Source organism: Eleutherodactylus coqui, chromosome 3 (genome assembly GCF_035609145.1).
Source record: "Eleutherodactylus coqui strain aEleCoq1 chromosome 3, aEleCoq1.hap1, whole genome shotgun sequence".
In the NCBI taxonomy this organism is placed as follows: Eukaryota; Metazoa; Chordata; class Amphibia; order Anura; family Eleutherodactylidae; genus Eleutherodactylus; species Eleutherodactylus coqui.
The window spans coordinates 195,773,197-195,797,241 of NC_089839.1; the positions used below are offsets into that span (position 1 = coordinate 195,773,197).

The window sequence follows — 24,045 nt, forward strand, 5'->3', positions numbered from 1 at the left end:
TATTATAGTAACTGTACAGTGCCGTACACATCTGACCCTTATGTAGAAGGACAGGGGAGGCGTTCTCATGGATGGATCAGCGAGAGCAGATAAATAAAAGCGTTTACTCTCCCAATAGGAGATGAAGTGGAGAATACCTAAATCTGATGATGTCTCTGCTCACCCGGGGGCAGTGTCAAAATCTAACGATGAGAAGGGGGACCAAACAATGAAGGTGATTATAAGGTGGCTGCACTGCCGTCAATCTTCTACAGATGCATGGACTTGTCTTATGTTTTGTCTTCTCCTTGATGTTTATGACATTACAGTCATCTGAGAAAACACACAGTAATCATAGTGATGTGATTACACTTTCCTCGATGTCACGCTGGAACCGTCATTCTTGGCCATTCCTGTCTTAAAGTACGTTCACAAGTAGTAGAAATGATGCAGATTTTCTGCAGTGGAAAATCGGCATCAAAACAGTGTACAAATCTGTACAATTGGTGCAAATTTCAAAGCAGTTTTAACACAGATCCACAGCAGATCACACTTTTCAATTGAAGTCTGCTACGGATTCATGGCACATTCCGCTGTACAATCCACACCAATAGTGCTGATTTTGATGCAGTTTTTGCTACGGATTTTGGTTCACATTTTCCACTGAGGAAAATCTACACCAATTCTGCTATGTATGAACATACCCCTACATATGTACAGTCCTCTATATGCTATTCTTGCATTCAGTGAATGGAATAGTCTAGTTTATACCCAGAGCCTGAAACCCTTACTGATCATATTCCACTGACACATCGCAGCAAGATGTAAACTAAGCTAAATGCCTGAGTGTGACAGGTGACATCTAACCGGTTTTCAGCCTCAGGGTTTACATAACAGTGCTTTCTGTCAATGAATAGAAAAGAGAGCTTGTAAATGGTGAGGATTTGAAACGCAAAACTCAGTTTTCATTATGTCAAAGCAACCGCTCAGCTTCGGGGCAAACTTCAGTTTCAGGACTGGCAGGTGGAGGGTGTTATGTGAAGGCCCATTTAAAAATTCGCTCAAAGCCATCTTTTGAGCGATAACCGTCTAAATGCACGGACATCGTGCAGTTTTTGTGCATGATTCGTTCCTCGCTCAATTGTAGTTTTCTAGAATTGAGGGATGAACTCTTATCATCAGTGCAGGCTGTTATCACAGCTTATGCAGGACAGCTGTATTGTTTGCCGAGTGATAGCGGCGGTGTCCCGCTCCGCCTGCCTAGCTTTTTAGTAGCTAATTAGCTTCTATAGACTATACAATGATCGCTCAAAACTGTCACTCAGACTGTCGTTTGAGTGATTTTTGAGTGATGATCTGTCAGTGTAAATGGGGTCTCTCCTTCAGCTGTTCTTTGCCATCTCTCTGATCCGCTGGTTCCGGATCCTGTTTTCAGCTGTCTTAAGATGGTAGCTGCAATTTTCTAGCTACCAAATGCACACTAAGTAGTGCTCTCTGGCCAGTGCTGATCACGTGAGCAGTGCTGGCCAATCAGAGAGGCAGGTATAGTGAATTTGTAGTCTTATACTACCAATGTACCGTAGAGATTAGGTAGTCCGAAGAGTTTGTCGGCCATCTTGGATGGCTGAAAACAGGACCCAGAACCAGAGGATCAGAGCGGCATCAGCACAGACCAACCGCAGGTAATATAATTGCCACTTCTGATCCCAGGACAAAAGTCTGTTCTGAAGCCGGAGGATCGCTTTAAATCTTAGAGGATTTTCCATTTTTACAACGGCTATAGTATATCAGAGCATGCAATCAGTAAAGGCTGTAAATGAGTCGCATTAGGCAGCCTACCCCTTGTATGGAAGCATTGGTCAAAAGTGTAAAGCCCCCCCCATATGAGACAGCAGTCTATCTAGCACAGCAGAGTTTGGTGGGTCCTGACTACTCTTGTATGCAGGTCTCTCGACTTTCCTGACAGATGATGTTGGGGGTAAAAAGGATCAAGCACCTTGAATTTCAACACCCGACCCTTTTGTTCCCCCTGTACATAAGTCTTTGAAGCAGTCTGGCTGCGGCTTTCTCCATTATCCTCATGTAAAACGCATGGATGCTCGACTCAATGGGTGTTCATATGTTTCGGGGGACTGGGAGTGGTAGCTGTCTGGTGACGGCTATTGTAGGTGTATGGTGACCTTTAAAATCATGGAGATGCATCTAAAAGTAGACTATAGCTTTCTGGACTAAATGGCCACATTACAAGTAATCAACCACATAAACCTCTCGTGGGGTCACTTGTATGTAATTTTATTGTGAGACCAGAGTTCTGACTGGTTTAGTGCCAGTCCTATTCTTTTGATCTTAACTAGAGATGAGCGAGCACACTCGTTTAAGCATCGGTCTTTTCGAGCAACTGATTACTTGTCTGAGCACCATGCAGGGGGTAGAGAGATCTCTCCCTCACCCCCCCCCCCCCCCTCCCGCATGGTGCTCAGACGAGTAAACAGTTGCCCGAAAAGACTGATGCTCGCTCGCTTGAGCATCAGCCTTAAACGAGCGTGCTCGCTCATCTTTAATCTTAACCTTTTCCAATCCACTGTCTGACATCTAAAGACATCCTGATTGAAGCCTGTACAGCTCTGATGTCAGAAGACGTCCAGCAGGGTATTCTTACTGTAGATTACTGGCCGCTCTGTCTGGGGGCCTCTCCAGCATGTTACATACCGCAGTACTGGCTCTAGCCATCAGATGGCACCATTGTATAATGGCAGAAAAAAAAAGCCCCCTAGGAAACCCTGAATCCAAAATTTGATTGCAAAGGGTTAAGTGTTGTTCCTCTTTTGGGTTTAATTGATCTAAAGTTGGCATAGTGTTGCGTCTGGCCATGTAATGTATGGCCTGGACAAGTTCCTAACGAGGTTTACACTCAGAGCAGAACTTTAGCTGCCGTTATATACCGTATATACCGGTGTATAAGACGACTTTTGAACCCCGAAAAATCTGCTCTGAAGTCAGGGGTCGTCTTATGCGCCGGTAATACAAAAAAAAAAGTGTAAAAAAAAAAATCATTACTCACCTCCCCCGGCGTTCTGTCGCGCTCCGGCAGGATGTCGCTCGCTCCTCGTCCCCGGCGCAGCATTGCTTTCTGAATGTGGGACTTGAAATCCCCGCCTCCCAGAAAGCTAATACACACGCCGTCAGCCAGTTACAGCCATTCAATGACATCATTGAATGGCTGTGATTGGCTGAAGGCGCACGTGTGTTAGCAATCACACCCATTCAATGATGTCATTGAATAGTGTGATTGGCTGAAGCCACGTGTGTTTTAGCCAATCACAGCCATTCAATGATGTCATTGAATGGCTGTAACTGGCTGACGGCGTGTGTATTAGCTTTCTGGAGGCGGGGACTTCAAGCCCCGCATTCAGAAAGCAATGCTGCGCCGGGGACGAGGAGCGAGCGACATCCTGCCGGAGCGCGACAGAACGCCGGGGGAGGTGAGTAATGATTTTGTTTTTTCTCCACTGTATTACCGGCGTATAAGGTGAAAGTTGGGGGGTCGTCTTATACGCCCCGTCGCCTTATACGCCGGTATATACGGTAGCTTCTTATTTCATTGCCAAGAACAATTTCATTTTTTGAGCACTTACTTTAGGTTACCTTTGGGGAATATTTACTAATATACGTATAATAATAAGCATCAAGTCCCCGTCTTATTTTAATTAGCAAATCTCTCACTTTGCCAGCAAGAGTGTCCTTGTAACAAGCTGACAGGGCTTCACGTCCAGATTCCCTATAGTCGCTTTGCAGATTGGTCGGCAGAACACCAGCTTACATAACGGACCGGGGAAAAGTCTGTATTTGCTCTTGAGAAAAGGGCAATTCCAAAACTAGATGTATATAGATCTAAAGGAAATGGTTGGTCACTGTGCCTAGATGCGTGTTTTTGTCTCCTAACCACTTAGATTGTCTTTTTTTTTAAAGGGGTTGTCCTTCTTCAATAGGGCTGTCTGTATTAAAGTAATAAACTGAGCTAGAACTACCCATCCGCCGCTGGGATCCAACACTGTAGCCCCGCTGTGGTCCTGACGTTTGTTGTGACTGCTGACATCACAGTCGGGTGACCACTGCAGCCTCTGAACTTCGTGTCCCCAAACTCCTATCATCTTGATGCTCAAAATCTTAGCACGGATGCCATCTTGTGATTGGATGCCACGGTCACCTGACTTCCTGTGATGTCAGCTCTCACAACAAATGCCAGGACCACAGCAGGTCTGTAGCGCTGGATCCCGGCAGTAGTTGGAGGGGTATGGATAGTTCAGTTTATCTTACCCCAGACAGCCCTATTGAAGGGAGGGTTTTCCGGTAACCGGTCAACTCTTTTTAAATCTATAAAAGTCCCTCTTGGCAACTACTAAGCAACTGAAAACCAAATTAGCTCCATAAAGGCTTTCTCCAACTTTGCAATTGATTTTTGTTTATTGCTTCAGTGCATCTAAACTGAGAACTGAAGCAACTTTGGAAATAGTCTTGTGGAAAAATCTGCCATCGTTTTGTGTATACAGCTCCTTCACAGACCTATGTATCTCTGTGTTAAGAGAATAAAAAACCCCAAGTAGTCCTATCTTACAGTTGTTGCTTCCTTGTTTTGGTACCGTACAAAAACTTGAGTGGTGCAATACATGACTGCAAGATCAGACTATGCTTGGGTTGTCTGTTACTGTGGATACACTTAGATCTGTATAGATCTGTGTATCCACATAGATACAGTGTGGGGGGGGGGGGGGGGGAGTATTTAGTCAGATACTACTTGTACAAGTTCTCCCACTTAAAAAGATGAGAGAGGCCTGTAATTGACATCATAGGTAGACCTCAACTATGAGAGACAACATGAGAAAACACATCCAGTAAATCACATTGCCTGATTTTTAACACATTTATTTGCAAATTATGATGGAAAATAAGTATTTGGTCAATAACATAAGTTCATCTCAATACTTTGTTATATATCCTTTATTGGCAATGACAGAGGTCAAACGTTTTCTGGAAGTCCTCACAAGGTTGGCACACAATGTTGCTGGTATGTTGGCCCATTCTTCCATGCAGATCTCCTCAAGAGCAGTGATGTTTTGGGACTCTTTTCCTGGCAATTTTTTTGTTTTGTGTTACTCTCAGGAACCCCCTTTTCATTCGCCCTGGTTAGTTTTCTCAGATTGATGAACCCTGTAACAGCCATGTTTTTTATGTAGTTCCGTCATTTAGGCCTCCCTCACACAGGGCGTTTTCATCAGCGTTTTCAGCCCTGTGCTAAACGCTGTACAAGGCTCCCATTCATTTCAATGGGGCTGCTCACATCTTTGGGCATTTTCAGCTGAGTCTCCCATTGAAATGAATGGGCAGCGTTTTCAGCTGTGCTTAAAAAAAACGCTGCTGAAAACACAGCATTTTGCAAACGCCCTGTGTGAGGGAGGCCTTACTGTAGACTTCTGTCCTTCTGTATATCCTGTCTAACTTTTTGGCTTTCGTTAACGCATTTTATTTTTCAACAGAAAGACTCCACGGATAAAAACTGGATGCTGAAAGAACAATTAAAATCTTGGCAGAGGCTCCGGCATGACCTGGAGCGGGCACGCCTTCTGGTAGAATTAATACGCAAGCGAGAGAAGCTCAAGAGAGAAACGGTAACAATCGGACGTCTAGTAATCTCGGCCCAGAGACTCTCCTTCCTGCGTCCTGTTCTTAACACCCGTGTTTTTTTTTCTCTTGGTCTGTTGTAGATTAAAATCCAGCAGTTGGCTCTTGAGGTCCAACTAACTCCATTTCTTATTCTCTTGAGAAAGACCCTCGCGTTATTACAGGAGAAAGATACCAGCAATATATTTACCCAACCGGTCCCTCTGTCTGAGGTAACAGAACTGTACGAAGTAAGAATCCAATCTCCCACCACATTTTATGTGCATCTCATAACCATTTTGTCTGTATGGTGCATGACTATTGGAGTGACTTCTGTTTTGCAGTGCTCTTTGGGAGGGGGGGGGCGTCATGTTTTGATTCTGATGACAAAAAATTGTAAATGTTTGGCTTCATAATTGTATGCGCTTTGATGGGACGTTGTAGGATTTTTGCTTAGCCATGCATTAGAGAGCAATTTCACCCATTTGGCTGGGTTCACACAGCAATTCCGCTCGCGGCTCCTAATCCTGGGATTTGCCAGCAAAATGGACGAGATTTTTCAAAAATTCCATCAACACAGCCGACGAGCCACGCAAAAACTGACGTGGCGTGGAATTCAATTCTGCAGCATGTCAATTCTTTTCTGTTTTCCGCAGCGGCCACTCTCCTCTCTATGGGAAGAGAAAGCCGCAGCGGAATGCCGATAGCGAAATCACTCCAAAACCCACGGCTAAAGGCCGCGGGTTTTGAAGCTGCGCTTTTCCAGTGGAATTCTCGTGGTTTTTCGGTGCAGCCATTCCACGAGAATTTTGCTGAAATTCCGTCCCATGTGACCCCAGCCTTAATAAAAGAATCAATTCAGATCGCTTGTGTGCAGGGGTGTTCTCGTTTAATGTCTCTGCCAGCACTTTATGATCAGTGGGGGTCTTTCCTCTAAGACCCCTGCTGTGACCCTAGGAATTAGGGGCCACATTTCTAGCCTAGCTCTACATCCACTTCATTGTTCTTGCCTGCACAGTGGCATCCCAGCTAACATAGAAGAAGTAGTGGCGTTAAATCAGCACTATGGCTCCTTTATTCTCAGGAGCAGTGGGATTCCCATAGGTCGGACCCCAGCAGTCATAAAGTGATGGCATATCCAATTAACTTATAAGAATCCAATACCCTTTAAGGTTTACTTTTTGAACTACATTAAAGCGACCCTCCAGTCCTAGACAAACAAAGATGGCAGAATCGCTTCTTGATGTACCCTGTGTATTAGTATGCATCATTACCCTAAGACACAACTTGCCTATCTGACTGGCTAGTGCTGGACAGTGCTGCTCAATCAAAGCGGGTGTATTGTCTCAGACTAATAATGAATAGTAATGCAAAGCGTGCATCAGGTAGTCAGAGAAGCGGTTTGACCATCGTAGGTTGTCCAGGACCAGAGGGTCGCTTTAATATATTAAAGGGGTTGTCTCGCGAAAGCAAGTGGGGTTCAGCACTTCTGTATGGCCATATTAATGCACTTTGTAATATACATCGTGCATTAAATATGAGCCATACAGAAGTTATTCACTTACCTTCCCTGCGCTGGCGTCCCCGTCTCCATGGCTCCGTCTAACTTCGGCGTCTAATCGCCCGATTAGACGCGCTTGCGCAGAAGGGTCTTCTGCCTTCGGGTCTGTTCGGCAGCAGCAGCGTTCTGGCTCCGCCCCTTTTACGCGTCATCGCGTAGCTCTGCCCCGTCACGTGTGCCTATTCCAGCCTCCTGATTTGCTGATCTGCCGGCCACTGAGCGATGAATGATAATTTGTTCATTTAGTTTTCTGCAGGCATAAAAATCAAACAACAATTAGTTTTTGTTCTGAACCCATTTATCGTTTAGAATCATTCAAATTACCGCACTCCTGCGAGAACTTGAACAATAGTCGTGCCATATACATGCATGCAGTGACTGAACGAGCATTGTTTTAGTTTCTGCATGCAGGAAACTGAATTACACGCCGCTGACTGTAAATGCAGTCGTTCACTTCTAAACAACTGACTGCTTACAACGAATGGAGGCAGGCTCGCCTCCATGCTGACAGCGCTGTGAGCGATGCCAGCGATACTTGCTTCTGTGTAACAGTACAGGAGCGAGCATCACTGGGACAAGTGTTGGGCATCGTTTGCCAACAGCTCGTTCCGTGTAAATCTGGCATTACTGTGACTGGAGGCAGCTGCAGCCAGCGCCACCCCCATTGACTGAAGGCACAGGAGCAATTATCACTAGGACGATTCATCTCACATTAAAGAACCCTTGGCGTTTTTCGCTTTAAAATTCTACAATAGGTTTTCTGTTGGAAAATAACTTGTTGCGCAAACTCCCTGCTGCCTTACAGTATGTACCTTTTGACAAATGGAAAAAAATATTGCAATGCTTCTTTTACATCATGAAGAGACCTTATTTCACAATTGCTGGGATAAGCCTTCAAAGGGTATCTGAGCACTAAGACCTCCACCTTCTCCTATAATGAAATAGACTAGTGCTCTCACCCCTGTTTCAAGGATTCTGGCATTTCTAGAGAGCTGAGCCCTCTAGAGCCTCCCCCTCTTTTTAATAGCGTTTACACGGACAGGTGATTTGCACTATAAGATTGGAAGATAGCAACTGCGGTCCCCCATACAGCTATCATCAGCTACACCCTCCTGTCCTGTAGAGATGAGCGAGTATACTCGCTAAGGCACATTACTCGAGCGAGTAGTGCCTTAGCCGAGTATCTCCCCGCTCGTCTCTAAAGATTCAGGGGGCGGCGCGGGTGACAGGTGAGTTGCGGGGGGGAGAGAGAGATCAGCCCTCCGTTCCTCCCCGCTCTTCCCCCGCCGCTTTCTGCCCCCCGCCAGCCCCCGAATCTTTAGAGACAAGCGGGGAGATTCTTGGCTAAGGCACTACTCGATCGAGTAATGTGCCTTAGCGAGTATACTCGCTCATCTCTACTGTCCTGTTTACATGGGAAAATTTTAATGATTGCGTAAAACACAATCGGCTGATGAACGAGTGTTTACTCTTTTCTCAGTCAATTGTTGCGCTGTTTACACAGCCCGACCATCAGGCAAATGAATGTTCGTGCGAAGGTTCTTGTCTAGTAATCGGACCCTAACTCTGGTGTGGAAAACCTCTATAAGCCTATAAACAGCTCATGCTATGTTCTGGTTATTGCATTGTACTTGGGTTAAAAAACAAAATCACACTCTAGTTAGATTTTGCCAGTAGCACTAGTGTGCAGTAGTATTTATGTTCCAATGTCGGGCTGATATTTTTGCCGTTATAATCCAATTTATGTCATTCATCCCCAAAACTCTGCTTGCAGCAGGAATTAGCAGTCAGTTGTGTAATGTTATTCTGATGTTCTCGGATGCTGGAAGCGGTTTCTTTCTTTTAGCCTTTGGCTTTTCCTTCTTTCTTCAAAGGTCCCCGACTACCTTGAACATATCAAGAAGCCGATGGATTTTCAGACCATGAAGGCCAACCTGGAAGCGCTCCGCTACCAAAACTTTGATCAGTTTGAGGATGACTTCAACCTAATAGTCAACAACTGCATCAAGTATAACGCTAAGGACACCATCTTCTACCGAGCGGCCGTTCGACTGCGGGAACAGGGGACGGCTATCATCAGGCAGGCTCGTCGTCAAGCAGAAAAGATTGGCATAGACTTTGAGACAGGAATGCACTTGCACCAGGGCATGGGACATGAGACTGTACGTCATGGCAAAGAGACCAGTAAGTTGTGCAACTATGCTAACATAACAGAATATTTAAAGGTTAAAAATAGAGATGAGCGAACCTACTCGGCCACGCCCCTTTTTCGCCCGAGCGCCGCGATTTTCGAATACTTCCGTACTCGGGCGAAAAGATTCGGGGGGCGCCGTGGGTGAGTGGGAGGTTGCAGCGGGGAGTGGGGGGGGGGGGGGGAGGGAGAGAGCTGCTACCCTGCTGCTCCGCCACGCCTCCCCACACCCCCTGGCGCCCCCCGAATCTTTTCATCAGAGTACGGAAGTACTTGAAAATCACAGTGCTCGATCGAGTAACTACTCGAAACGAGTATATTCGCTCATCTCTAGTTAAAAACTTACATTAGAAGTTTTGGTCCCCCTGATCGCTAAAACGAATGGGCAGAAGTACTAATCTGAGTACTGTGTCCATTCAGCCATCTACATAACTGCTCTGAGTGGTGTACAGGCCACACCACTGAGCGCTACTGTCTGTTTTAGTGATTTAGTGTGGCCCTCACCAATGAAAACTTCAGATTTGTCAGAAAGTTTAGTTATAATTTAAGTAATCCATAAAACGCTGCCTAAAATTAAGAGCAATGCCATAGGTGGGATAATGGGATGAACAGCCCATTGAGCGCACTCTGCTCTTTTCTCATTCCTTATTCACTGTATGGGAGGGAAAATGCAGGGGATGTATAGTAGAACAGGACAGCCTTTCTCATTAATGGCTGTCATATAATACAATGACTGCATGCAGTCCTGCAGAACATTCTGGGTCATAGAGGGAGTTCCTGAGTGGGGAGGCCCACTCGATGGCATTATTCATATGCCCTAATAGACGACATGAACACGGGTTGTGCTTTCGGCATAACCCCTTTAATGTATAAAAGGGGTCCATAATAATTTGATTTCTTTAAAATCTTCTCCAGATAATGAACGTACACCTTCCTCTGACAACCGCAAACCTCTCCCTCTGGAAGAGCAGCTTAAAGTCCAGCTTGCACGACTGGATGAGGTCAATTCGGGAAAGCAGAGCATAGGAAGGGCACGTCGGGCCAAGATGATCCGAAAAGAGATTACTTCCATCCGCCGCAAGATGGCCCATCAGCAAGAGTCCAGAAGGGACGGAGCCCTGGAGCGGCACAGCTTGTCTGGGAGAGGCAACTTGCCTATGCATAGACCTTCCGAGAAGGATGGACAGACGGACAGTGCTGCAGAAGAGAGCAGCAGTCAGGAGACGGGGAAAGGTACTGACCTGTGTTGGTTGACTGCTTTCTGATTGCAGCAGGGGCCTCTTCTGCAGCTCTGTATAGTTTCCAGACCTGTTTACATTTGTGTGATTGTTATGCTGCACTTTTTTTTTCGTTTTATATTTTTTTTTTCCCTATTGGCAAAGATCTATGGTCCAACAATTTTTTTTCGGGGTCGCCATAATGTCTAAGGCTTTATTTTTCTATATATATTTTATATTATGTGCTCCAACGATGTGAGTAAAGCTAATTGCTTGGTGTTTACTTTTTAGGGCATTTTTTTGAGGGTTTTTGTTTGTTTTTGTTTTTTATATTCTTGTAACTGTTTAAATGCTGCTATATATGTTGCATGGAATAGATCATGTGGTAAATGTGAAATGTCATTTATGAGAATGGATATATGATCTTCCTACACTAGACAGACATTTTTTGTAGGCTGTGCCACTACTTACCTGCACCTTTTAGACTCTGATATACATAGTCTTCATAGCATTGCTTTCTTGGCTGCACATTTTGCAATAGCTTTCGATACCCTCAGCCAGCACTGAATGCAGAATGGTTGGAGATGGAACTTCGTGTTGCTACCCGCTGCCTACAATGGCCCAAGAACATTTGGGTGTTGTCTAGCAGAAAAGTTTAAAAAGGTTGTACCAAGATTACAAGTTATCCGTTAACCACAGGCTAGGTCATAACCTGCTGATTGGTCAGGGCTCTCTCTTCTGAGAAACCCAACGACTACAAGATCGGGGTCCATTGTGGTTCCCCCTTCCCTTTCCCGTCGTCACTGCAGGTTTACTTCACCCACCGCAGTGAGAAGACTGCATGGAGCGCTGGTCACACAAGCGCGCTGCTGCTCCATTTACTTTCAATGAAGCTGCAGAGGTGGCCAAATGGCAAGCACTGTTGAAATAAATGGAGCAACGATTGCGCAGGCTTGGCTTGTGCTTCCATAACTCTGACATCACTGTGCTGAAGAGGCAACCCTCGAAGTGACAGGCAGAGGGGGACATGGGATCCCTGTTCTCAAGATACCCTGTGGATAGGGAATAACTTGCAATCTTGGTACAACCCCTTTAAATAGGGAATAAAGTCTGCAGAGCTGCAGCTACAGAATAGTCATCTAGGATCTGAATAATTACAATGGGGACATTTTATAGCATGGCTCCCCCAAGTGGTCGTGAATGATGCGCTCACTTCAATTTTTAGCTTATTAAAGAGGTATAACCATCTTGTAAAGTGATGGCATATTGCTAGGAGATGCCATCACTTTACTATCAGAGGTGGTCTGAACTCTAGGACCCCACTGATCCTGCAAATGAAGGGTCCCAGGTTCTAGTGTAGTACTGCATCCTGTTCAAAGTTCTTTGTACACAGCAGCGCTCCTGACCAACTACTGTGCAGGGAACTGCAACACCGCTCCTTTGAAGTGAATGGGGCCGACTGCAGTTCCTTACACTGTCAGGTGGCCTGGAGCGCTGCACTGCAGGGAAAACCGTGGAGAGATTGCCCCACTAAATCAGCGCTGCAGCCCCTTCATACTCTGGATCACGCAGGATTTCAAACACTTGTAACTTTATAAGATGGTAAAAGACTTTAAACCATTTTGTATAACAAATCGAGGACTTGTCTGCTAATTATATAGGTGGATAAGTGGCATTTTGGTTAATTAGCCAGGTTTTCCATTCAGGTATGTGAGAACGCTTGGTGACAGTTCTTGAGAGAGCTGTAATGCGACCGTATTGTTGTAGTCCAGAAACAAGATGTAACTAAATGAAGCTGCACATAAGGATCCTCTTGGACAGGCCGACTGCCTTTCTTGAGCGTGCAGAACGGAGACGAACAATCGTTAATACAATTATTTCACCACCACGCTGCGATCATTAGTCGGCTTGACAGCTCCCTGTTTGTACAGCTTTATGCGCAGTCGACCGACCAGCCGGCTTTGTTATGCTCGCAAAAAGACACAATAGGCCAACGAACGAGCATTTGCTCATTCATTGGATAATGGTTAAAACTATTACATGGCCCAATGATCGGGGAGACGAACTTCTGGGAAACTGTTTGTACCTTATCAATGGCCTAGCGTTATGTACTGTATCGGTTTCAGTTCCACCTGCATTAAGCTGTAAGAACTTACATCCTATTCCTGTGATGTGCAAAAAATACCATTTTTTGTCTTTTCCGGTAGGGAAGCGAATGATACAGATCTGCCGGTATATTAGTGTGTAGGTTTTGTACACTGAAATAGTTGTCGTCTTTTTCTTATAGAGTCTGTAAAGTTTTTTTTGTCGGTACAGACACCTTTTTTTGTTTTCAAAGTTGTCTTAATAAATGGATCGATTAATAAATGTAAAAGATTACAGTCTCAGCCCCATATTAAAGGTGGGTTTCCAGTAATGTTTATTATATGGTCTAAATAGTAGGGCCAAGCCAAAGAAGTGACCACTAATTTGTATCTATGGTTCATTATAGCAACCCTCTGGTTCCAGGGACCGGAGAGGGGAGTTATATTACCTGCCGTTTGTCATCTGTGTCGTGATCTCACAGATCTACTGATCCCAGGCCCTATTCTTACTCTCCAAGACAGTTGCTGTAATCTTCTGACTATTTAAGCCACACTGTGTATTGGTAGTGTGTTAGACTACTATGTCTGCACTTGGATTGGCCAGCACTGCTCATGTGATCAGCACTGGTCAATTAGAGAGTAGCGGGAAGTGCCTTAGGTAGTTAGAAGATTCAAATGGCCATCTTGGATGAGCAAAAATTGGAACTGGAACCAGGAGCTCCACGGGGCAACAGTGTAGAGGACCAAACGCAAGTAATAGAACTCCTTTCCCCTCAAGTCCAGAACCAGGGGTCTCCTTACAGTGAATACGAGTTCTAGATACGAAAAATGGAGGAACACCGTTCCCCCTGTAATTTTCGAGATTGCACTGACTAGACCTGCGTATAAGTTAGCTTGAAAACCCAATTTACTTTTACGGGGGGTGTCCTAGTAGGAAATGATTTTTTTTTAAACAATGGATCCAAATTTCTTGAAATAATAAAACCAGTGGTACTTGCCTGTCCTCTTCCCCCAGTAATCCAGCGCTGCAGCCCCGCTGTCCTCACTTCCTTTATTTAGGATCAACTAGCACCTGACCGCTGCAGCGATCATGTGCCATCCCCCTGTCATCATGGCTCCCAGCATATAAGTAGTGATGCCAGGAGAATGGCACATGACTGCTGCAGTGGTCAGGTAGTAGCCATTCCCATACAATGACCAGGAAGACTACTGCAGTGCTAGATTGACAAGGGAGAAAACAGGTAAGTACCGCTGCTGCAGCCGTTTTAACAGATTTGGATCAATTTTTTAAAAAAATGATCTCCCACTCAACCCCTTTAACGATTGTTCTTGGTGAGTAAGGATGGTTTCAAACCTGCGCTGGGGATTCCGATTTCCTGCTCTGTTTGTGGAATAGGAAAGGGGTTGTTTCTGAATGTAACCAAACAGCGCCTACAGACCCCATTTACTATAATGGGGTCCGACCGCTATCCGCCTAGCTTCTGGATGGCAGAAAAAGCCCTGCATGCATGCAGCGCTTTTTCTTCCAGTGTTTTCACCCAGATCTGTGATGGAACCTCCGTTGTATATGTATAATCGCCTCCTTTGTTCTGGAGATTGGGACGATCACTAGTGTTGTGTTTTGTGTTTTCATGTGTTGTGGATACTACTGAGTTTAGAAACAGAGGATAACACTTTTTTTTCCCCTTTGGGGCGCCCTCGCCTATGTATGACCCTTTGGGAGCAAAAATGTAGGGTGTTTGTGCACCGCTCTTAAGGGGGGGGGGGGGGGGGAGTGAAGACTTATGGTCCGTTTTGGGTAAAAGTATGATTCCAAGGAGTTTTAGAAAAATAAAGCTAAAAGGGGATTTCCCCATTCAAGAAGCTTATGCCTTAAACAAAATCCTAATGGAAGATAACATTGTAATACTACATGTTTGCGGTCATTGTGTGGGTTTTCTCAGTACAACTAGTGTCGATTGCATCTGCCCCAGTGGCTCACGTCAAATATGTTACTAGTGTAGGACCCAGTTTAACCATTCTTTGGAATTTTACAGAGAGACCATCGCTGCGGGCTCCTCAGTGCAGTGCCTGACATGGTAGGGTGAGCGCTGCGGGCTCCACAGTGCAGTGCCTGACATGGTAGGGTGAGCGCTTCGGGCTCCTCAGTGCAGTGCCTGACATGGTAGGGTGAGCGCTGCGGGCTCCTCAGTGCACTGCCTGACATGGTAGGGTGAGCGCTGCGGGCTCCTCAGTGCAGTGCCTGACATGGTAGGGTGAGCGCTGCGGGCTCCTCAGTGCACTGCCTGACATGGTAGGGTGAGCGCTGCGGGCTCCTCAGTGCACTGCCTGACATGGTAGGGTGAGCGCTGTGGGCTCCTCAGTGCACTGCCTGACATGGTAGGGTGAGCGCTGCGGGCTCTTCAGTGCATTGCCTGACATGGTAGGGTGAGCGCTGCGGGCTCTTCAGTGCACTGCCTGACATGGTAGGGTGAGCGCTGCGGGCTCCTCAGTGCAGTGCCTGACATGGTAGGGTGAGCGCTGCGGGCTCCTCAGTGCACTGCCTGACATGGTAGGGTGAGCGCTGCGGGCTCCTCAGTGCACTGCCTGACATGGTAGGGTGAGCGCTGCGGGCTCCTCAGTGCAGTGCCTGACATGGTAGGGTGAGCGCTGCGGGCTCCTCAGTGCAGTGCCTGACATGGTAGGGTGAGCGCTGCGGGCTCCTCAGTGCACTGCCTGACATGGTAGGGTGAGCGCTGCGGGCTCCTCAGTGCACTGCCTGACATGGTAGGGTGAGCGCTGCGGGCTCCTCAGTGCACTGCCTGACATGGTAGGGTGAGCGCTGCGGGCTCCTCAGTGCAGTGCCTGACATGGTAGGGTGAGCGCTGCGGGCTCCTCAGTGCAGTGCCTGACATGGTAGGGTGGTTATGTACTTATTCAAACACAACATATGGTTCAAGTACTGCTGTGAAGGGGCCATGGTGCTCCATTGAGCTCTGTTCCCTCCTCTGTATGATTATGGGGGGGGTCGCAGAGTTGGGATCACCACTTATATATCTGTGGCAATGTAAAATCTCTGAAAACCCCTGTAAGGGGGTATTCTCATTTACTAAACTCATGGTATATCTCTAAGATATGCCATCCCTTTATAAGCAGTAGGGGTCCAAGCTCTGGGACCTTCACCAATCTTGTGAGTGAATCTGCGTTTTCTGTGCACGGTAGCGCCCCCTGTCTCTTGCATGAAACTGCAGTTTGCTCGCGCTCAAGTGAATTTACGTGAAGCAGCAGAATTATGCAGAAAATTAGAAGGGGATGCAGCTCTAAATGCAGACACTTCATCCTTTTGGAACCTAGCCATGTGCCATCACTTTATAAGATGTGAATACGCCTTTAAGTCAAGTTTCTTCAGGACATTTGGTTAAAACCAAAAGATTCTCAGGCTTTTCGCCATATGTAATAAATTGTTGCTGTTCTTTCATTGTCCTTTGTAACTTTTGTCCAGTTTGCAACTTTTTTGACGCACAATTTTTTTATCATTGTAACGGGCTCTGTACTTTTGGAACGTTTCTTTTGGGTAATGTTTTCAGTTTTTTTTCTATCAATAAAGCGTGTTTATTTAAAAAAAAAAAACTTGCAATTTGGCCGTTTTTGTGTTTTTAGTGCGTTGGAGTTCTGTCTGGCAGTGCTTCATCCAGGCTGGTGTTACCATGTGAAAAACTCCAGATTTTTATTCTTTTTTTTTTGTTTTGTTTTGCTTTTTTGTTAAGCTGTTTGTATTGTCTGGAGAAAATAAATACTTTCCTTCCTTCTCCTCCTCTTTGTCCTATTCCTTTTTCCGGTCTACCTGTGAACGTCACGCGTTTCTGATCTGGGTCTTTAATATCCTGCGCTATCTCTACCTGTCTCTTTTTCCCTCTCAGGACTTGGCCCAAACACTTCTTCCACCCCCGCACATGAAGTTGGTAGAAGGACCTCTGTCCTTTTCTCAAAGAAGAATCCCAAAACTGCAGGACCTCCAAAGAGACCAGGGAGGCCTCCTAAGAACAGAGATAACCAACTATCATCAGGACAAATCAGCAGTCCAATCGGACCCCCTCAGCTCTCTATAATGGGAGGGTCCCAGAGGCAGCGGAAAAGAGTCCGGAGTCCCCGTCCTACATCTAGTTCAGACAGTGAGAGCGACAGCGACAAGTCTGCAGAAGATGCATCTCTAGGTGAGTAGTGATTAGGGGGGGCCTTGGGGAGAGTTTTGCTATAGTTTCTGCAAAATGGAGGGTTTTATGAACCTTTTTCTGTGTGCAGGTGACCAATTGCTAAAGTGGTCCTGCTGTGGTACATCTGACCATGCAGACACAGTGAAGTAAAGGTCGTGACATATTAAAGGGCTTGTACCAGAATTAAGTTTTATCACCTATCCATAGGATAAGTAATAAAAGTCTGATACCCCCACTGTTTCAGTGAACGGGAGATCCGCGTTCCCCTCTTCTCGTCACTGCGAGAATGCTTCTCCCACCCACATTGAGTGGAGTGACTGCTCTCATGACTCCAGGTCTCAGCAGTTGGACCTGCCGTATTCAATTTATCACTTATTGATAGATAAAGCGTTGCTGCAGGTCCAACTGCTGGGACCCCTATCATAGGTGATAAATATTTTTTGTCAGAGAACCTTTCAAGCATTCTGGTTGCCGCTGGCAGGAGCACAATCTACGGCACTTTATATTACTGTCTGTATCTCTAGTTATACTTCCTGCATTTGTGGAGCATTTTAATCCCCCTCCCTACCACCATGAGGAGACAAGTTGCTTTTATTAGGATACCTGATGCTGATATAATCTGTTTGCATCCTTTTAATGTAAAGTTTTCAAGTTTTCTTAACTGCAAAAAACACCCTCAGTAGCTTTCAGTGTATCTTTCTTTCTTATTCCACTCAAGATTTACCAGCAAACGGCTTCAGCAACCAGCAGGTGAAGAAAAGTTTTTTAATCTACCGCACTGACTGTAATCTTCCCCGCAGCAGCTCAGACTCTGAATCCAGCACGACCAGCAGCAGCAGTGCCGCCTCCGACAGAACTAGGTAATAACGGCAGATTGTTTAACTACAATTATTAAATGAGTTTTCTACACACATACTATTGATGACTTATCCTCAGGATCAGGTCATCTATAGTTGATCTGCTTGGGGCTGCCGCTTGGGCCCCTGCTGGCAGCTGTGCAATATACAGTGGCCGGAGTGGAAGCCGTTGACTCTAAGGGCTCATGTCCACGGGCAAAATATGATTTAGGATCCGCAGCGGATTACCTGCACGCGGATCCGCACCCCATAGGGATGCATTGACCACCCGCGGGTAGATAAATACCCGCGGATCGTCAATAAAATGGATTTTAAAAAAAATGGAGCATGAAAAAATCTGGACCATGCTCCATTTTCGTGCGGAATTTAAATAGGAATTTAAAGCATTTACTCACCCGCAGCGGGCCGGAAAGCTCTTCTCTTCCTCACGGCCGCATCTCCCTTGCTTCGGCTCGGCGGATGTGCCCGGCGCATGCGCGCGGCACGTCGACGACGTGCCGCCGGCGTCAGGAATTCATCCGCCGGCCGAAAAAGAAGATCCGGCCGTGAGGAAGAGCAGAGCTTCGCCACCCGCTACGGATAGGTAAATTCTTATTTATTTGTATTTTCAGCGCTCACGTCCGCGGGGCAGGAGGGACCCGCTGCAGATTCTACATGTAGAATCCGTAGCGGGCCCGATTTTCCCCGTGGACATGAGGCCTAACCCCTGTGTAGTCTCTGGTGTTCGTAATTGCAGATGCAGCTGTCCTTACAATCAGTGAGAGCTGCACCTGCAATTACCAGCGTTGGCCACTATACAGGGGTCAGATCCAACTGCTGCTCCAACCCTGGTGTGTTACTGCTCTGATAGTGGACTCGTAATCGGCCGGGGTCTCCAGTGGCAGGCCCCAGCTGATCGATCAACTGATGCTGATCTATCCTGACAAGTCATCAGTAGTATTTGTGTGGAAAAACCCTTTGTTCACACTTGATATAAATACTGTTCAGGACGTTCATGCCATAGACAGATCAGATGTACCTTCTAGATGTGTTGTTGTGCACTTCCTATTGTAGTGGATGACTAAAATGTTGACATCTAGGCGAAAGTGTAGTGTGTTATGGGCCATTTACATGGGAGGATTATTGCTCGAAATCTGTTCAAACTAGTCAGTCGTGCAGTGTATATGCAAAAAACGTTCGCAGTTCGTTATCGCAGCATAAAAACAGTCGCTGGCTTCTCATTCTGTGCAAATGCTCAGCGCTTCACGACTTATTTTTTTTTAATCTAAATTATTTTTCTTGGAGTCCCAAAGTATACTCCTTAATCCATTTTTATAGTTTTAACACACTATGTAAAATGAAACCACCTTGCGAATAGCATTTTATTAAGAAAAAAGACCGTTTTGTGCATACAGCACCTATACATACCTATATTGCAGGCCCCGTTGCTTCTCAATTAACTAAGTAACTTTTGTGAATGGTCTTCATTAGATATTTCTTAGTGTTTTGTGCCAGGTTTTCTAGATTTCGTACTGCACATCCATTATTAACTTCTTAATGTAATATAATTGTTCTGTTTTCCAGCACAACTCCCTCTAAGCAAGGACGAGGAAAGCCATCGTTCTCTAGAGAGAATTACCACGACTATAGCAGCGAGGACACATCAGGCACTGAAAACGAATCGTATTCCATAGGAAGTCGAGTAGGACATGGCTGTAAGTGACTTAATGCAAATCGTATGTGTGAGGAGAGCAGTTGGCGTAAAAGAAAGTTACCCATTGATTTAATGCCCCTAAATAATAACTTTCGCTGTTTAGATGCCAAATGTTCAGCCTTGTATAAGCGCTTGGCCCACCCAGTCTATTCTGTTGCACTTAGTGGTATTCCTATCTCATAAAATGTTCGCATTTTGCTAGGATATTTCATCACTGATTGGTGGAGATCCGAACTTGAAACCCCAGAATGTAGGGAATACAGTACTAAATCGGCTCTGCCGCCCCTTTGTTTTTGTTTTTTCTCAGCTTCTACCCTGTACAGCGACGCTACCAGTCACTTGGCTGTGTGCGGAACTGCAGCTGGCCCCTTCATTCTTAGGGCTCATGTCCACTAGCTAAATGGAATTGCGGATTCCACAGCGGATTTTGCCCATAGGGAATCATTGGCCATCCGCGGTCCATTAAATTGATTTTTGCACCCGCGGATGGCATTTTTAAAAGAATTGCGTTTTTCACGCGCAGGAGAAAAAACGCGGCATGCTCCGTTTTGCCGCGGATCGGCAACATTGCTATCACATTGATAACAATGTGAGCGGATATCTGCATGCAAAAAAAATACCATCTCAAGCAAATCTGCGACAGATTCTGCGTGGATTGTATTTTTCGAGTGGACATGAGGCCTTAGGATCAGTGTGACTCCCAGAGGTTGAATCCCCACATATCAACATATCGTAAAGTAATGGCACTTTCTAGTGATATGTTACCAATTTATGAGATATGGAGTACTCCTTTAAAGGGGTTTTCCTGGCAAATACTATTGTTGACCTGTTGTCAGGATAGGTCATCAACAGTTGATCAGCTGGAGTTCCCTGCTTGGGACCCTGGCTGATTAGCTGACTGGGTGCCCACTGTGAGCTCTGCAACACACAGGGATACGGAGCGGCAGCAGTTGACTCCCACCACCGTCTAGTGTCCAATGCTTGTAACTGCAGACACAGCTCCCATTAAAATCATTGGGAACTGCACCTGCAATTACCAGTACTGGCACAGGGCAGCAGCTTCCTATCTGTAGTCCTATGTGTTGCTATGCTAACAGTGGATTCCCAATCAACTGATCAGCTGGGGGCCCGAGTGGTGTAGCCTCTGATTAGCTATTGATGACCTGAGAAATAGGTCATCGATAATATTTGCCTGGAAAACGCCTTCTAAATCTTTAGTTTAGTTCTAAGTTGCCTAATCGAAGTGTGAGTCATTAAAGGGGGAAACCCATAGTTCACAAATTAGGGCTCACTAAAGGTTTCATTGAGCTGGTCTCTGATATTGGGGACCGAATTTAGGCCATGTATATGGCAGAATATTGTGGCAATATGTTTGTTCATTTATGAAATCTAGACTGAGCCTTCAACCTCACACTGTAAGGCCTCCCTCACACAGCAGCGCTGCAAAGCATCACGATTTCAATTGTTTTTGGCCACAGCTCCCTGCGGCTGACAGCGGGGTTTCGCATACCTCATCATTGAGGTGTGCTAAACGCAAAAAATAGAACAGACTCCGCTCGGAAATCCCGGCGCTTGAACGGATGTCTGCTAGGCTCCATTGAAAACAATGGGAGAGGTATATGGCGATTACCTCAAAAATGTAAAAAGCGCCTGTGTGAGGGAGTCCTAAAGGAGGCCTTTTATTAGGCTAACTTAGTATGCCACCTCTGTTAGAAACTGGTGATTGGCCATTTTCATTACGAAATGGCTTTACAGTACAAATAGATTACATTTTAAACTAGCGAGCATAGTATAGATGATACAAGATGGAGCATAGATGTTACAGTTCACTTCTTGGACCTAAGGGGAAATTCACAATAATCACTTGGCATAATCTGAAACTTTGAAGGCACTTCTACGTCACTTCACAGTTTATACATGTAATCTGCATAAAAACTTGAGCCACCTAACTGCACTACATTCCCTGCTGGTTCAAAGTCCTATAGTGTATTCAAAACGTTTCTCAACTTTTTATGCCAATGTAGTCTACATGTAAACTGTGAAATGCTCTTCAGAGGTGGGCATCCCCTTTATCCTGGGAGTGAAACAAATAATAAAGTTCTGCTTTCTCTGACACTTTTTAATCTTTGAATAACTTTTCTGTACTTCATTTTAAAGTTTTCACACACTAAAAAATTGACCAAAGTGGAAGCAACCATTACTTGGACCGCACCATTATTCACAGGAATTCACTTTTTTCGCTTGTCTGTTCAGTAGGAAACATTGTTTTAGGGTGTATTCATACAGGCAATTTTTCTCTGCAACTTCCGTCCAATTCCGAGATGGACAGAACTCGCACAGGAAAATAACTCCTTCATTTGAATGGGTTAATTTACACAAGTGATTTTTCTCTCGGATCGGTAGTCTGAGTTAGAAAAATTGCCGCACGTTCTATTTTTGTGCAATTCTTGTTCAAGAATCGCCAATTATATTCTATGGGAGCATGAAAAAAAAAAACGCATCGCACTTGCATGCCATATGATTCATTTATAATGCAGGTTACTATGGGGACAACATGAAAAAAAGAACCAGGAAGTGCAGGGAAGAGAAAAACGCACAATTAAAAGACATGTGAAAAACACATGACAATAGCATGCAAAACGGTCAGTTTTTCACTATGCCAAATCGCACTCACTCGTGTGAATACAGCCTGATAGTTAGAAAGGAGTTAAACTGAACGACTACATTTTTGTGAATGTTGGCCACGCCCACAAAATGGCTGCCTCCATTTTATCCCACTTTAGAGCCTTTTAACGTACTGTATGTCATGTGAGAACCCAAAACAGGCCTGTGACTTGTGACCTTTTCTGTTGTTTGATAGTGGTACGCAAAGGAATGGAGGGACGAGGGGCGGGGTGGCTGTCCGAAGACGAAGACTCCACTCTAGAAGCCTTAGACTTGGTGTGGGCCAAGTGTCGGGGATATCCCTCCTATCCAGCTCTGGTAGACATCAGTTCCTCCCCTATTATTTTTTCAATGTTGTCGTAGCTGTTATGGATATAACTGTAATCCGTAAATGATCACAATGGGTCCAACTAAAACCTAGTAGAAGTTAATCATTTGTATGTCTCTGATCGTCTGTCACTGTTGCCCACAATTGGGGGGAAAAGAAAAAAAAACTAAACTTCATTGCAATTTTCATTTCTTCAGATTATCGACCCAAAAATGCCCAGAGAAGGAGTGTTTCACCACGGCGTACCAATTCCTGTGCCACCCGTAGATGTACTCAAGTTGGGAGAGCAGATGACGCAAGAAGCACAAGAACATCTCTACCTCGTTCTGTTTTTTGATAATAAACGTACCTGGTAAGTAACGGCTCCTTATTGTGAGAGTCCATGGCTGGGTTCACACTGGCTGGATCCCAGGATTAGCCAGCTATGTGGACTAGATTTCTCAGAAATCTCATCCACACGGGACGGCGAATCCGGCACGCATTCACCGGCCACAGCATGTTCATTTTTTCTCTTTCTTCCGCTGCGGCCGAGCTCTCCTCTATGGAGCACCGGCCACAGCGGAAGAGCGTTACAGCCAGGCCTTTTAAAAACCCGGGGCTAAGTGCCGCGGGTTTTAAAGCAGCGGATTCCCAGCGGAAATCTCGCGGTTTTTTGCTGCGGCCAAACCGTGAGATTTTTGCCCGGAATCCGCCCAGTGAGAACCCAGGTTTAGAGGTGGTTGAAATGTGCAGCCTTTAAAATCTATGTACTACAGTATACTACTATACTGCTTGTTATACCCATGTATACTGAAATTACATAACTAGCCGATTATTTAAAGGGGTTGTACCAAAATTTCAAGCTATCCCTTATCCACAGAATAAGAGATAATTTGCTGTTGGGTGGGGGTCTACCCCTGCCAATTTTAAGAAAAGGGGTACTATGTCCCTCGTTCTCCTCACTGCACGGTTACTGCACACATACCCTTCCCTCTCACAATGACGAGAAGACTGAATGAAGCACTGGGTCACGCAAGCATTTAATTTACTTTTAATGGGACTGCCAAGATACCCAAGCAGTTGTTTGCATCAACCCCATTGAGATGAATGGAGTTCTGACCGTACATGTGCTTCGTTCTGGGAGGGAGAAGGGAACCCACAGTAATAGGAGAATAGGGCACAGGAGTCCTGTTTTTGAGATTTGTGGGGTCTTAGCAGTGAGACCCCCACCGATCAGCAAGTTCTTCTTTATCCTGTGGATAATAGAGAACTTGAAATTTTGCTACAACCCCTCTAAAAGGCATATCCACCTTTTTGAACGCTGTTTTAGTGCAATTTTGTATGTACCCAATAATTCTATATTGATTCTGAGTTGCAACCTGTATTATACTTCAGAGCTGCACTCACTATTCTGCTGTTTGTCATTGTGCACATAGATTATTTATCCTATAATGATCCTGAGCTCCATCAGCAGAAAAGTGAATGCAGCTCTGAAGTATAATACTGGATATGACTTTACTTATCCTGTACTGATGCAATGTATGTACACAGTGACTCCAAAAGCAGAATAGAGTGATAGTAATACAGGATGTAACTCAGGATCTGCCCATGATAAATAATGCAGTTTATTTACAAAGTGAC

General features: G+C 45.3%; 1 protein-coding gene across 3 annotated transcripts in view; it reads left to right on the forward strand.

Annotated features, from left to right (window-relative positions):
* BRPF1 (bromodomain and PHD finger containing 1) overlaps window positions 1–24,045 on the forward strand; it is a 46,706-nt gene that overhangs the window by 17,072 nt on the left and 5,589 nt on the right. For 2 of the 3 annotated variants that reach the window (XM_066596742.1, XM_066596744.1), the window contains 10 exons: window positions 119–214; window positions 5,514–5,645; window positions 5,742–5,888; window positions 9,073–9,382; window positions 10,305–10,622; window positions 16,590–16,883; window positions 17,602–17,743; window positions 19,304–19,434; window positions 22,294–22,415; window positions 22,623–22,777. In XM_066596742.1, coding sequence (XP_066452839.1) covers window positions 119–214; window positions 5,514–5,645; window positions 5,742–5,888; window positions 9,073–9,382; window positions 10,305–10,622; window positions 16,590–16,883; window positions 17,602–17,743; window positions 19,304–19,434; window positions 22,294–22,415; window positions 22,623–22,777 — 1,847 coding nt within the window. The remainder of the gene's footprint in view (window positions 1–118; window positions 215–5,513; window positions 5,646–5,741; window positions 5,889–9,072; window positions 9,383–10,304; window positions 10,623–16,589; window positions 16,884–17,601; window positions 17,744–19,303; window positions 19,435–22,293; window positions 22,416–22,622; window positions 22,778–24,045) is intronic. The other variant, XM_066596743.1, reaches the window with a different exon arrangement.